The sequence below is a fragment of the Geotrypetes seraphini genome, chromosome 2 (assembly GCF_902459505.1).
Source record: "Geotrypetes seraphini chromosome 2, aGeoSer1.1, whole genome shotgun sequence".
NCBI lineage: Eukaryota > Metazoa > Chordata > Amphibia > Gymnophiona > Dermophiidae > Geotrypetes > Geotrypetes seraphini.
In genome coordinates, this window is record NC_047085.1 from 318,621,354 (window position 1) to 318,636,750 (window position 15,397).

At 40.9% G+C, this 15,397-nt stretch overlaps 1 protein-coding gene across 1 annotated transcript in view; it reads right to left on the reverse strand.

The window, feature by feature from the left end:
- Window positions 1-15,397, reverse strand: part of CNOT10 (CCR4-NOT transcription complex subunit 10) — a 186,241-nt gene that overhangs the window by 157,478 nt on the left and 13,366 nt on the right. The window contains 2 exon segments of the mRNA XM_033930099.1: window positions 4,694-4,836; window positions 6,030-6,180. Of these exon segments, the coding sequence (XP_033785990.1) occupies window positions 4,694-4,836; window positions 6,030-6,180 (294 nt within the window).

Sequence of the window (15,397 nt, forward strand, 5' to 3'; positions counted from 1 at the left end):
TTTTTAATATACCTACCATCTACGGGAATCTAGCCGGTTTACAATAAAATGTTAAAATAAGAGTAAAAATAATACTTGTGGGAAAGTGTTTAAAGAGAGGAAGGGAAGTGTACATTGAAGACGTTGACAAGACGAACTGGAAAGTGATGATAAAGAGAAGAAAGGGAGGGGGGTAAAGTTACATTATTAGAAGAAGCTGTCTGGAACTAGTAAGATCATTAACCACACTATGTATGACCCCTTTGCTGAATGTGCATCTCACTGCCTTTCTGGAAAGGAAAAACATTTGTAAGTCACTCAGGTAGTGACCAGTTTATAACCCTAATAAATACTAGGCCTCAAGATGGTCAAGAGGTGAAAGGAAGTATCATAAGAACATAAGAAGTTGCCTCCGCTGAGGCAGACCATAGGTCCATCCTGCTCAGCGGTCCGCTCCCGCGGCGGCCCATCAGGCCCATTGCCTGAGCAATGGTCTATATGCAACTGTAATAATAAGAACATAAGCTTCAGATCCTGAAGTTTGCCCTTCCATAATCTGGGAAGCTTATAAAGCAACCCTTAGAGGTGAATTGATAAAAATTGCCTCTTGGAAAAAAAAACAGTCCATGAAAAAAGAAAAAGAATTAGAAAACGCTATTAAAACATTAGAAATACAACATATGTCTAATCACTTACATGACCCAACTATTCTCCAACATATCCAAAAACTTAAATATGAATATAATACTTTAGTTTCATGCACAGCCAGACGAGATATCTTCATTTCCAATTCTGGTCACTATATGGGGGATAATCTTATGGGTCGTCCACTGGCCAGATACCTTAAAATTAAATCCAAAAGATTACATATCACATCTATCCAAAATTCATTAGGACAATTAGTCAAAACCAGATCTTCAATATCTTCTCAATTTGAAAATTTTTATACTTCATTATATAAATCTGAAGTTGTGGCTCCTGAATCAGATATAGATTCTTTTCTTTCCTCCTTATCTCACCCGACCATATCGGAGCCTGTTAAATTGGAACTAGATTCTCCGATAACCATAACAGAAATAGAAACTGCTATATCTTCCCTACCGACTGGAAAAGCCCCAGGTCCGGATGGTTTTACTAACGAATTTTATAAACTATTTCGAAACATCTTAACTCCTCATCTCCTTACATACTATGATTTCCTCCACTCCTCTCCAGATAAACAATTTAATTTCACAGAAGCCACCATCTTTGTAATCCCTAAACCTGACAGAGACGCCACCTTGGTCAAAAACTTCCGTCCCATCTCTCTCCTTAACTTAGATTATAAAATAATGGCAAAGTTACTTGCATTAAGACTCACCAAAGTGATTCCACATCTTATACACAAAGACCAAACGGGATTTATTAAACAAAGATATATAGGAGATAACCTACGACTTTTTCACCACATCAATGCTCATGCTAAAACAATGACAGACCCAATAATAGGCCTAGCTATAGACGCTGAAAAAGCCTTTGATCGAGTGGAGTGGTCTTTTCTTTTCAGTGTCCTAAAATGGTATAATTTTGGATTATTTTTCACGAAATGGATAAAAACATTATATCATAGTCCTAATGCTCGTATTCTAATTAATAACTCTTTATCCAATAAATTTCCCCTTCACAGAGGCACTAGACAGGGCTTTCCTCTCTCACCACTATTGTTCAATTTAGTGTTGGAGCCTCTTCTCTCTGCTATTCGACAATGCCCGCTAATTAATGGTATTCCCTCCTCTGATCGAGACTTCAAACTAGCAGCATATGCTGATGATGTATTAATTTTTCTAAGGAACCCTCAATCTTCTCTCCCTCATCTTATACATATCATCAAACAATATTCTAGCTTCTCAGGATATTCTGTAAATTGGGAGAAATCAGAAATCTTTCCTCTGAACAATAACATTCTTCAATCAGACTTGGCTAATTTTCCATTCACATGGTCAAATGAAGCTGTGAAATATTTAGGGATTTTAATACACAAAGATCCAGTCTTTGCTCAAGATCTTAATATATCCAAAATCAAAAATTTAGTTCTTAACACCACATCTAGGTGGTCTCCACTTTATTTGTCTTGGTGGGGTAGAATAGCATCCATCAAAATGACCCTAGCACCTCAAATTAATTACATCCTCTCAATGCTTCCTCTTTTATGCCAGAAATCATTTTTCCATTGGCTAAATAAGAAGCTATCTGAATTTATATGGAACAAGAAAAAACCTCGAATTGCTCTAGCCAAGCTGAAGGCCTCTAAAATTAACGGTGGTCTTAACTTTCCAGATTTCTACCACTACTATATTGCTTCATTAACTAAATATGGAGCTTACTGGGTCAATGACTCCTTCTCTCAAGACCCTCCTAATTGGTATGAAATGGAATGTTTTCTATGCAAACCTTTACACATCTCTTGCCTATTAACGATATCAATACCCAGACATTTGAGAAAATACTCTCTTTTGAATTCAACGCAGCATGCTCTCCATCATTTAGATAAAATAGCTGATATCTCAATTAGTGTTAGCCCACTCATGTCCCTTTGGAACAATCCCAATATCCAAAACCAAGGCAAATCCCTTTCATGGAAACGGTGGCAACGGACAGGTATATGGTTTGTTCATCAATTATATACTCTTAATAAACTAATCCCTTTTGATATACTTTGCTCCACATACCTACTAACATCCTCTGCTTATTCACAATGGATCATACTCAGTGAAATACTGTCTTCTATACAGATACAATATGACTTCATATCTTCTAAAAATACTATTTACCATTGGTCTTTACGGTCTCTATCAAAAGGGAAAGCTATATCTTTTTTTTTTTTTTTTATAATATTCTAAGAGACCAATTCTTCACTTTCTCATATCATGCTATGAAACACTGGGATAATATAATAACCATTCCACTTTCTGACATTGACTGGGAACTCTTTTGGTCTTCAACAAACCGCCCACTTTTATCTTCTAGAGTTTCACAATCAATGCTCTTTGTAATGTGGAATGCAATATGGACCCCATTTCATATGTGGAAAGCCAAATTAAAACAAGATTCTATCTGCTGGAACTGTTTGAAAGAGGAAGGAACTCTTGATCATATGTTCTTCCATTGTACTCTGGTCCGATCTTTTTGGTCCAAAATCTGGAATACCATACAATCTATCACCAACTGCTCAGAAGAGATTTCTATGGACATTATAATCCTTCGATCTCAACACCCCTGTTTCGCGCAATCAAATTGTCCTCCTAAACTCATTGATACCATGTTTGTGACTGCTCTCATGCATATTCTGAAAAATTGGAAATCATCTTCGTTATTAGATTATACTTTTTGGTGGAACTCTCTATGTATGTACCACAGATTTGAATCATATGCATATGAAAATAAAATTTCACTCCGTAAATCCATGAATTGGAAAAACAAAAAATCACCCTGGTCATTTTTAGATTCATATGTACATTCTACTATGTAGACACTCCTGTCTTCTCCTCTCTTTAATAATTTTTTTTTTTTTTTTTCTTTCTCTCTTCTTTCTTCCTCTCTCTTTCAATTTTTACTTTGTCCTATTTCACTTTCTATTGTCATACATCACCACAAACAAATCCAATACTCTGAGCTTTTCTTAATAATATGGGCCTTTATAATTAACTGTATATTAATGCAAAATGTTATACTACTTTTATGTATTTGAATTGCTCCTTGTATTTTTTAAAATACTGAATAAAAATTTATTGAACAAAAAAAAAAAAAAAAGGAAACTGTAATAAGTGCCGAACTGTAACCAATAAAGCACATTTTGGTTTTCCACCTTAAAAAAAAAAAGAACATAAGCATGGCCTCTGCCAAGTCAAACCATGGGTCCATTATGCCCAGAAGTCCGCTGTAAGTGATCTTATACCTAAAATATTCTATTCCTTAATCCTTTAATATCCTGTATGGTAACTCTCTAACTATACCCTTCAATCCCCTTTTCCTTCAGGAAATCATCTAATCCCATTTTGAAACCCAAAATGAAATCTATTTTTATGTATTCATGTGATCCTTTTGTGTTTAAGATGCCAAATTCAATATGACCAGAATTTAGAACATACTTTGTCTGCTTCGTATATTCTCATATATCGTATTAATAAACAATTGTTTGATTTGCTGTCTAAAATATTCATGTATACTTACATTTAAGAGAGAAAAACATTAAAATTATAATTGGTTTAAATTTTGAGTTTTCTAAATTTTTGAGGGGAGAAGCACTCCTATGACCATTCACAGCTGGTTAGGAGAGAAAACCCCCAATTTATATGCGGTGGGGGGCATTGCTTTAGTTTTGGAAAAAAATTATGCTTGCAGCATCTGCACTGAGACTCCATGGATGACATCACCCACATGCGAGATAATATGGCCTGCTTGTCCTCTAAGAATTTAGCATATACAGATGTATCCAGTATTTGGGTGGAAGAGCAGCCTAAAGGTTAATGTAGCAGCCTGAGAACCAGGGGAACTGGTTTGATTCCCATTGCAACTCCCTGCAACTCTGGGCAAGTCACTTAACTCTTCATTGCCCAGGAACAAAATAAGTCTGTATATAATATATAAAGTACTTTTACTGTAACCACGGAAAGGCAGTATACCAAATCCCATCCCCTTTCCCAAATCTCATTCATGTTTGCACTGAATCACCTACCTCATTTTTCCCATTTTTGTTACTGTTGCCTTGCAAAATCATTTTCTCTAGGACAGCAAGCAGATGCAAAGCTTTCTCAGCTTGGTAAGTTAGAAGATAAACATCTACAAGTAGGAAACATACCGCCTGGGCAAACCTCTCTTCTGAATAGTTACAGAAGAAAAATAACAGACATGGCATTATTTTGTTATACTAATAGTTGGAGACATTAATTAAGCAAAGAGTTTTCTCCCCCCCCTTTATTTTGCTTCCCCCCAAAAAGAGCTGTATAAGCAGCATGGATTTATCCAGAGGTTATGGAATAGAACAAAGGCTGCCTGCCCTAAACAGTCTTTGGCCAAAAGGGTGCATATACAATGTCAACTGCAATCCCCTCACCTTCATTAGGATTAGCCTAATTGTTAAAGCAGGGGTGCACAAAAGGTCGATTGCGATCGGCCAGTAGATCGCAAAGGCAATGTGAATCAATCGCAGAGACTCGTGTTGCCTTTGTTTTCCCTGCTTCCCCGACACTAGGCCAGGCACGTACAAGCACCAGGCCCACAGCCTTCCACCTAGACGTCAATTCTGACATCAGAGAGGAAGTTCTATGCCAGCCAATCGCTGCCTGGCTGGCCCGGAACTTCCTCTCCGACGTCAGAATTGATCACGGATGCAGGGATCACGAAGTTTGAAGTGCGCATGCGCACTTAGGGTTTTATTATAGTTGATTTTTGATCAATTATTATGTATTTGGCATTTGTGTTGTCTGTGTGTGTGACCAAGATATTCTGTTAGGATGAATTTTCTATGTAGCATTCAGTTTTCCTCATAATGCAGGGGATATTGTAAGGGGAGATGGGTTTTGTTGATCCTTTCTCTATATTTGTGATGTATAAAATGACAGTTGTACAGAATATTATTCCTTTTTATACTTTAATAAAATTATTTCAATATAAAATTGCTATTCAAGACTTGTGTGGATGGGATCAGACAGTCTGTGGGGATGGGGCGAGGATGGGGACAAATTTTTTCCGAGTCATTCTCTAGTTCTAACCATACTTTTTACTTCTTTTATGCAAAACCACTTAAAAAGCCTCCCTTAAGTGTTATTTTTTTTCTTATTCCCAGTTTACAAGTATATCATTAGGCTTATTTCATCAGGGATTAGCACCTTTTTTATGCTAAAAAAAATTAGCATGCTTTTACTTGCACTTTACTAAATTAAGGCCACAATGTATGCAATAGTGTGTGGTATGTGGATCATCAGACATTTCAATATTAATCTGCAGCTACAAATAAAGAAGAAGAAAAAGTATGGGAGAAAAAGAAACCATCTTTTTGAAACAAAACATACCAAAAGGTTCTATGAACTGATACAGTTTCTCTCCGATTGATATGACTTCGGTGTACTGCCGCAAATGATAGAGGATAACAGCTTGATTATAATATAACATGCTGTTTTCAACATCATCTAAACTATCCATTTCTTCAACAGCAGCATAAATCTACAATATAAGATAAAAAAACAGTGAGCTCAGACTGCACATCAGACCAAATAACATAGTTCCAATAGATGTATTGCTCCTGCATTCTTTGTAGTTTGTGAGAACTTAAGTAGCATGAACACAAGAAATCTAGATCCCCACAATAAAAATTAAAAATGGGTACTTTTATACCCATTTTTAGCCAAGTATACTTATTAGACTAATGCAATACTGAGAAAATGTAACATGGACCTTTTTGAATAATAAATTTCTTATGTGTGTGAACTCTGTAGTGCTTTGCTGAACAGGTCAACAACTGGTTTCCTTTAAAATTAAAGTATACCTTTCCAGTTCCTCCTGTATACAGGCTAGGCAAGAACACAATCCTGCCTCCATACTTTGTTAACAGCATTTGCCTCCATCATTTGCATGCATATCAACTTGCAGTGCCTACAGCCATGCTTGTCATAGCCTGTCTCTACTCTGGTTCTTCTTGAACACATCCGTCTGCAATATTATTCACACATTGAAAACCATTCCAAATACTAAGCTTATTGCCCTTTCTGCCTCATCCACTGCTCTCATCCAGTCATCACCTCTCCCCTAAGGGCATCTCATTTTTAATCAGTCATATTTCTCCTCTTCTCTCAGATGCATATGGCACAGCGGTTAAAGCTACAGCCTCAGCACTTTGAGGCTGTGGGTTCAAGCCCACACTGCTCCTTGAGACCCTGGGCAAGTCACTTATTTCCCCATTGCCTCAGGGACATTAGATAGATTGTGAGCCCATCATTTATGAAATTTGAAGGAAACTACAGGTGCAAAATCCACAGGAGAAATCCTCTGGTGATTAGGCAGGACCTGAGAGTCATGAGAAAACTCCTGCGGATTTTTCACCTGTATGTTTCTTCAAAATTTATAAATGCAGATTATGACATAGCAATATAAGAACATAGATCCACTTTTGGAGACTCTTGACAAAGGCAGAATTGTCGAAACACTGTCAGTATCGAGTCTATTAGATCATATTGTGCTGTTGACCAATGAAAACATCTTGGATAATCCCCTGCTGAGCGATTGACATCTTTTCCTAACGACTCCTGTTATTTGGATTTATATTCCACATCACCACATATTACAAAAGAATAAAATTTACTATCACACACAGCGGTATAAAAGGAGAATATACCCCAATGAAATACCAATTTAGTAAAATATCGTTTTAGATTTTTCTTCCAGATATTAACCTTTTTTTATTATGTTCACTCTAATAAATCAATTTCCTGAAACCTCTAAGTTGACTTGACTGTGTCAATCAAAACCTATCCCTTTGACAAATTTCTCTGACTCCTCCCTGTCTTGTATCTCTGATCTACTTATTGCATATCTGACTACTCTACCAATGTAATTGACAATATTCTCTGTAACATCGCTGTCTGTGTACAGCCTCTTCTTCTGTAAACCGCTCTGAACTGCTTCTGGTATTGCGGTATACAAATAAAGTTATTAGTATTATAATAGCTCCAAAATGAAAGGACTTGTGTAACTCTAGTGCTGCATTACTTTTAGTAGCACTATAAAAATGACAGGTGATGGTGACAGTTGTAGAAATTATAGTTATTGCTTGCAATTTGTGGAGACACACCGGACTTCATATCTACACTGCTGCCAGGCTGCACATCTAGCAAATCTATAGGTGCAGGAAAGCTCGGACAAGTTAATATTCTAATCATTAGCTCAGCAGTCATGCAGTTATCATGGGGGATGGGAGGTCATGCTATATTGGAACCCTGTGCTAAAATGGCACAACTTGTGGTAAAATAACCTGTCTTAATGGTGGTCCACATTGATAACTCCCCCCCATGTAATTCTAAAATGGGCTCAAATCTTTGAACACCTGTTGATCAATCTGATTTGAGGGGGAAAGAAAGTCTTATAATTATCAATAGAAAGTACATTTTGGTTCTTCTACATCTAAAAAGGAACTTAAAAGAATTTAAAAAAAGAAAAATTAGCCAGCCCAACTCAGCCCAATGCAAAGCAGGTTATTTAACATTTTTTTTTCAAATATTTTTCACTGAATTATGTAAAACTTTCAAATATGATAATTGTGAAACTTTTACTTTAATAAAAAAAGAGCATAACAGTTGTATAAAATGTACAACAGTTACAGGCAATTACTATTAACAGATGAAAATAAAGACAATGTCTTTAATATCAGTACGCCACTAAATAAGTGATAAGAAACCATGAAATGGCAAAGTATATCCAACATATCATTAATTAAAATAATTGAAATCAATTATTTATGAGAAAATTTATAAAACAGTCATATATATGCATATTACCAACATAGTTTAAACAGTTATATGATGTTGTTAATAATGACTTAGGCTTTGTCTTAACCTTAAGAGCCAGCAGATATGTTTTCAGGAAAACCATAATAAAACAGGAAAACATTTTCCAGAGATGTTTAGATACTGGACTGACAAAAGTTAAGTTCAAGTTAATGACAAAATACAGGAGATGTGAACTAGTATTATATAAATACTAATGTGAGAGGGTTTAAAGAGTATTCATAAAAACATAAGAACATAAGAAGTTGCCTCCACTGGGTCAGACCAGAGGTCCATCTCGCCCAGCGGTCCGCTCCCGCGGCGGCCCATCAGGTCCGCGACCTGTGAAGTGGTTTATTCCATAATTGTTTTAAGTATTTCATAATTCATATTTACAAATTCACATCAGTTTCTCCACACCAGCTATATACCAGACTTTATCTAGCCATTCCCATTGTGAAGATAGAAGAGGATCTTTCCATTTCTGTGTAATACATATTTTGGCCACCAACAAATTCCAAGTGTCTGGACCATTGGATTTGGATTGGTGGTTTCCCCAATAAAATGAAAGCTGGATCTAAGGGAATTTTCTTACTGATCAAGTCAGAGATATTTTGTGGCCTTTCCCCAAAAAATCTGTATTTGAGGGCAATTCCAGAAATAGAGTAGGATTGTACAAGAACACAACTTTTGGAGTTTGTTTTAAATCTTAACCCTCATTTCTCCTGTTGGTTTTAAACATTTTCTTTCTTTTTTTTTATAACTGAAATGTTAAGCATTCTAAATTACACAACATTTTTACTAAACAACATAGTTCAAACATATTTTGACTCTAGCCTTCTTGCTAGAACCAGTTTTGCCAATACCCCCCCCCATCCACCCTACTTCCCCAGTATTACCTCTCTGTCAATCCTTCTAGATCAGGGGTGTCCAATGTCGGTCCTCGAGGGCCGCAATCCAGTCAGGATTTTCCCAATGAATATGCATTGAAAGCAGTGCATGCAAATAGATCTCATGCATCATATCATTGGGAAATCCTGAAAACCCGACTGGATTGCGGCCCCTCGAGGACCGACATTGGACACCCCTGTTCTAGATTCAAAACATATGATCCAGAAACCAATCTGGGGCAGATAAGCCATCTCTTATGAACTGTTCATCCATATATCTCAATTTGTTGCAGCTTATTTTGTATACAGAGTTGTCAACTTGTATATTTTCACATATGACATGGAGCTTGTTATGCAGCAGCAGAAGCAAGGGCCTTTGTTTTTTTTTTTTCTAGTATGGAGCAGGAGCTATCAGGCTATCATAATCCTCACCGAAATAACTTACTCCTTGAGCCATCCAATCCCAACACTTTTGAATATTATAGGGTCGCCCCTTGTCCTCCTACACCTTCTTTTTTTTAAATAAATGAATTACAAAACGAAATACCTCTACCCAATAGATTTGGATCACTGGGAATGCTCAATGTGCTTAACGTTCCCTAAGACCCAAAGTTTCTCCAGTGACTACCACTGTCCAATTTAAATTCCTCCCTGGAGTGTAAAACCAATTGCGTCATCACTTCATATCCATTTTCCAGCACTTAAATCATTGCCAATTTGGCACTTCTTGACTATCTCTTCCCATTCCCATATTCTCCAATTGCCTAAAGTTTTCTCCCACTCATTCATATTTCTTCTTTTTTTACGTGCTGTCAAATTGGTGTCAACTTATAGCAACCTTCTGGATAGATCCTTCCTTACCATCTAACTCTATCGTCCCATAGCCAAATATCCTCTCCTGACTAAAATGCTAGAGGCCGTCATATCCTACCCCAGCTCTCTTCTTACTAGAGAGATTCTCCATTCTCTTACCTTACCCAATATGGCTTCAGACCCAACTCTCAGCACGAATCCCTACTGGTCTCATTAATTTCAAAGGTGCTAACAACTACATTTCTCGTAATAAGTTTGCTGTCCTATTACAATTCTGATCTCTCTGCAGCTTTTGATGTCCGTCCACCACAATTATTCTAATTTATCAACTTTCTGAGATAGGCATCGACTCCCCAGTTTTAGAGTGGTTCTCGAATTTTCTTACGATCCCGCTCCTACACTGTCACACAAATGGCACCAAGTCCGCTCCTTGGAAACTGACTTGCGGAGTCCTGCAGGGATCACCCCTATCCCCTATTCTCTTCTTTTTTTAAAAAAAAATTATTTATTCATTTTAAAACTTTCATCAAGTGTACAAAAATATACAATAAACAAATATTAATCTGAGCACTTGTTCATCTTATCATTATATCTTATAATTAGAAATATAACCCTCCCCCTCCCACCCTCAAATCCCTTTAATCATTATATTTTCACATATTGGAAACCTACCCCAACCCAAACCCCCTATCTCTTCAACATCTATATGTCTTCCCTGAAACTCTTCCATCTATCTTCCCTTGAAACACTCTGCTGATGACATCCTTGTCCTCCTTGAGACAGACTCGAAACTTACCAACCTCTCTGAGAACATAACAGCATGCATAATGAAACTCCAATCCTGGTCCCTCTCAGTACAAATGACACTGAACGAGTCCAAAATGAAACTACTCTGGCTCGGCCCAAAATTAGAACAGCTGCCTACCCTCTTCTCACTGTCTTCTGGCGCCACACTGCAGCTTGAGTTCTCAAGCAAAGTTCTAGGCATCATTATCTTCTCTTTCCTTCAATGACCATCTCAACTCCTTGATAAAATCATGCTTTTTTAACCTCCACATGCTGAGGAAAGCGAGATCCTGCTTCCACCAACAACTAGACTACTGTAATTCCATCTATCTAAGTCTAACTAAAAAAAGTCTTCAAAGACTTCAGCTATTCAGAACACCGCGGCCAAGTTGATCTTCGTAAAAAGCAAATTTAATCATGTTTCCCCACTTCTGTCCAAACTTAACTGGCTTCCAGTAATTTCCAGAGTTCATTTTAAATGCACCTGCCTAGCTTTTAAAATCCTACACGGCATCCTCCCTCCCCTAATTCCTCTATCTTGGAACTCTCAAGTCCTGATACCACCAGGTCCACCCAAAAACTTAAACTATCCTTCCCCTCGCTAAAAGGTATCCTCTATGCGGGAAAAATGGGGAAATCTCTCTTCTTCAGATCACAGGGCTTGGGAATAATCTTACTGCCCCACTACGGATCTGGGCTCTTCCAACTATTCCAAAAGCACCTGAAAACTAGGCTATTCACAAAATGTAATGCTCTCTTCCTCTATACTCAACCTCCAACCCCATTATGCTGTTCCTTCCTATATTAAGTTCTTGTAAACCGTGCCAAGCTCTATAATTATGGCGAGGATGCGGTATAGCACAGTTACTTACCGTAACAGGTGTTATCCAGGGACAGCAGGCAGATATTCTTAACGTATGGGTGACGTCACCGACGGAGCCCCGGTACGGACCTTTATAACTAGAAAGTTCTAGTTGGCCGCACCGCGCATGCGCGAGTGCCTTCCCGCCCGACGGAGGAGTGCGTGGTCTCCAGTTAAGATAAGCCAGCTAAGAAGCCAACCCGGAGAGGTGGGTGGGTCGTAAGAATATCTGCCTGCTGTCCCTGAATAACACCTGTTACGGTAAGTAACTGTGCTTTATCCCAGGACAAGCAGGCAGCATATTCTTAACGTATGGGTGACCTCTAAGCTAACAGAGAGGGAGGAGGGATGGTTGGCCATTAGGAAAATAAATTTTTTAACACAGATTGACCAAAGTGTCCATCCCGTCTGGAGAAGGCATCCAGACAGTAGTGAGAAGTGAATGTGTGAACTGAAGACCAAGTAGCCGCCTTGCAGATTTCCTCAATAGGTGTGGAACGGAGGAAAGCTACAGAAGCAGCCATAGCTCTGACTCGATGGGCCGAGACAGCTCCTTCCAGTGATAGGCCGGCCCGAGCATAACAGAACGCAATACAGGCCGCAAGCCAATTGGACAGCGTTCGTTTAGAGACAGGCATGACCTAGACGGTTGGATCGAAGGATATAAAAGTTGAGGAGAGGAGCGATGAGCCCTGGTACGGTCAAGGTAGTAAGCAAGGGCACGCTTACAATCCAGCGTGTGGAGCGCCTGTTTCTCCAGGATGAGAATGGGGTTTTGGGAAGAAGACAGGCAGTACGATGGACTGATTGAGGTGAAAGGCTGAAACCACCCTTGGGGAGGAATTTCGGATGGGTGCGCAGAACCACCTTGTCATGGTGAAAAACAGTGAACGGTGGATCGGCGACCAGTGCATGCAGCTCACTGACCCTCCTGGCAGAGGTGATGGCAATGAGGAAAAGCACCTTCCAAGTGAGAAATTTGAGCGAAGTAGTAGCAAGAGGCTCAAAGGGAGGTTTCATATGGGCTGACAAAACCACATTGAGGTCCCAGATGACAGGAGGAGGCTGTAGAGGTGGTTTGATATTGAAGAGGCCTTTCATGAACCGGGAAACCAAAGGATGAGCCGTGAGAGGTTTTCCGAGGATAGGCTCATGAAAAGCAGTGATGGCACTGAGGTGGACTCTGATTGAGGTAGACTTGAGGCCAGCATTGGACAGAGAGAGCAAATAGTCCAGTACGGTCTCCACCGCCAAAGAGGTGGGATTGTGATGATGCAGGAGGCACCAAGAGGAAAACCGGGGTCCACTTCTGATGGTAACATTGGAGTGTGGAGGGTTCCTGGAGGCATCCAAAATTCGGCCGGACAGGCTGGGATAGGTGTTCCGGAGAAGTCAGCCCGGAGAGAAACCAAGCTGTCAGGTGGAGGGGAAGACAGATTGGGATGTAGTAGAGACTGATGCTGCTGTGTAAGCAGCGTAGAAAGACAGGAAGAGGAATGGGCTCCCTGGAGCTGAGCTGAAGCAGGAGGGAGAACCAGTGCTGTCTGGGCCCCGAGGGGCGATGAGAATCATGGTGGCCCTGTCTTTGCGGAGTTTGAACAGGGTCCGCAACATCAGAGGAGTGGAGGGAAGGCATAGAGGAACTGATCCCGTCCAGTTGAGCAGGAATGCATCCGGGGCCAGACGATGCGGAGAGAAGAGTCTGGAACAGACTGGGGCAGCTGATGGTTGTTGAGGAGCTGCAAAGAGGTCACCTGCGGGGTGCCCCAGCGTGCAAGATGGAGTGGAGAGTGGGAGGGTCCAGGGTTCCACTCGTGAGGTTGTAAGGATGCGGCTGAGATGGTCGGCCAGGGAGTTCTGTTCGCCCTGGATATAGACAGCTTTGAGGTAAAGGTTGTGGGCTGTGGCCCATGTCCAGATTCGGAGGGCCTCCTGACAAAGGAGCCGAGATCCTGGTGCCGCCCTGCTTGTTGATGTAGTACATGGCGACCTGGTTGTCCGTGCACAGGAGAAGAACCTGAGGGTAGAGTAGGAAAGGTGCTGGAAAGCCTTGAGAGCATAAAACCATGGCTCTGAGTTCCAGGAAATTGATGTGATGTTGACGCTCCTGAGGGGTCCAAAGTCCCTGGGTGCGGAGACTTCCCATGTGAGCCCCCCATGCATAGGGGGAGGCATCCGTGGTGATGATCATGGAATGAGGGAGTGGATGAAAAAGGAAGGCCCCTGGAAAGATTTGAAGAGTTCAACCACCATTGAAGAGATTGCTGAAGAGACGATGTCACAGAGATGGGATTGAGAAAGAGGATCCGTGGTCTGTGACCATTGGTTGGCGAGGGTCCATTGAGGTATCCTGAGGTGGAGTCGCGCCAGAGGAACTACATGGACTGTGGAAGCCATGTGACCCAGAAGAATCATTCATCTGGCGAGCAGGGATGGATGGTTGGAGGAGCACCTGTCGACAGAGGTGAAGCAGGAGTCCGGTGCCGGTCGGCAGGAAGGAACGCCCTCATTCAGATCGGTATCGAGAACTGCTCCGATGAACTGAAGGCACTGCGTGGGGAGCAGATGTGACTTGGGATAATTGATCTCGAATCACAAGAGATGGAGGAAAGAGATGGTGTGGTGAGTGGCTTGCAGTACAAGCGGAGACGTAGTTGCTTTCACCAACCAATCGTCCAAGTTAGGGAAACACTTGTAGGTTGTGGGACCTGAGACAGGCCGCTACCACAATCAGGCACTCTGGTGAACACCCTGGGTGATGATGCGAGACCAAAGGGTAGTACCTTGTACTGATAGTGGCGATTCTGTATCTGATAATCGGAGGTAACGACGTGAAGTCTGATGGATTGGAATGTGAGTGTAGGCTCTTTGAGGTCCCAGGGAACATAGCCAGTCGTGTTGAGAAAGAAGAGGATTAAAGCGTGGCAAGGGAGAGCATCCTGAATTTTTCCTTGACCAAAACACTTGTTGAGGTTCCTGAGGTCGAGGATGGGACGAAGATCCCCTGTTTTCTTGGGTACCAGGAAGTAGCGGGAGTAAAATCCCTGACCTCGTTGGTCTGGTGGAACTTCTTCGATGGCATTGAGAAGGAGGAGGGATTGGACCTCCCTGAGGAGGAGAGGAGTTTGGGAGGAATGAGAAGCAGACTCTACGGGGAGGATGGTCTACAGGAAGAGTCTGGAACCTGAGTGAGTATCCGTGGACGGATGATGTTGAGAACCCACAGGTCTGATGTGATGGCCTCCAGCGGCGTAGAAAGATGGTGAGGCGGCCTCCGATAGGTTGAGGAAGAGGCATCGCACGGTTGTACGACTGGCTAAGCCCTGGAGAAGGGAGTCAAAAGGGCTGAGGAGGCTTTAGTCCTGAGGGAGAGGCTTTGAGTCGTCTGGTGAGATTGAGAGCGAGCCTGAGAGTGTTGTTGTTGTTGTTGGCGAGGCCGACGAGATTGCTGTTTAGGGGGATTAAGTGGCCCTAGCAGAAAAACGACGCTGGTAAGAGGGACTGAGGTCTGTATGGTCCTTGCAGGTGGAGGTCTTCTTTTTAGCTTAATG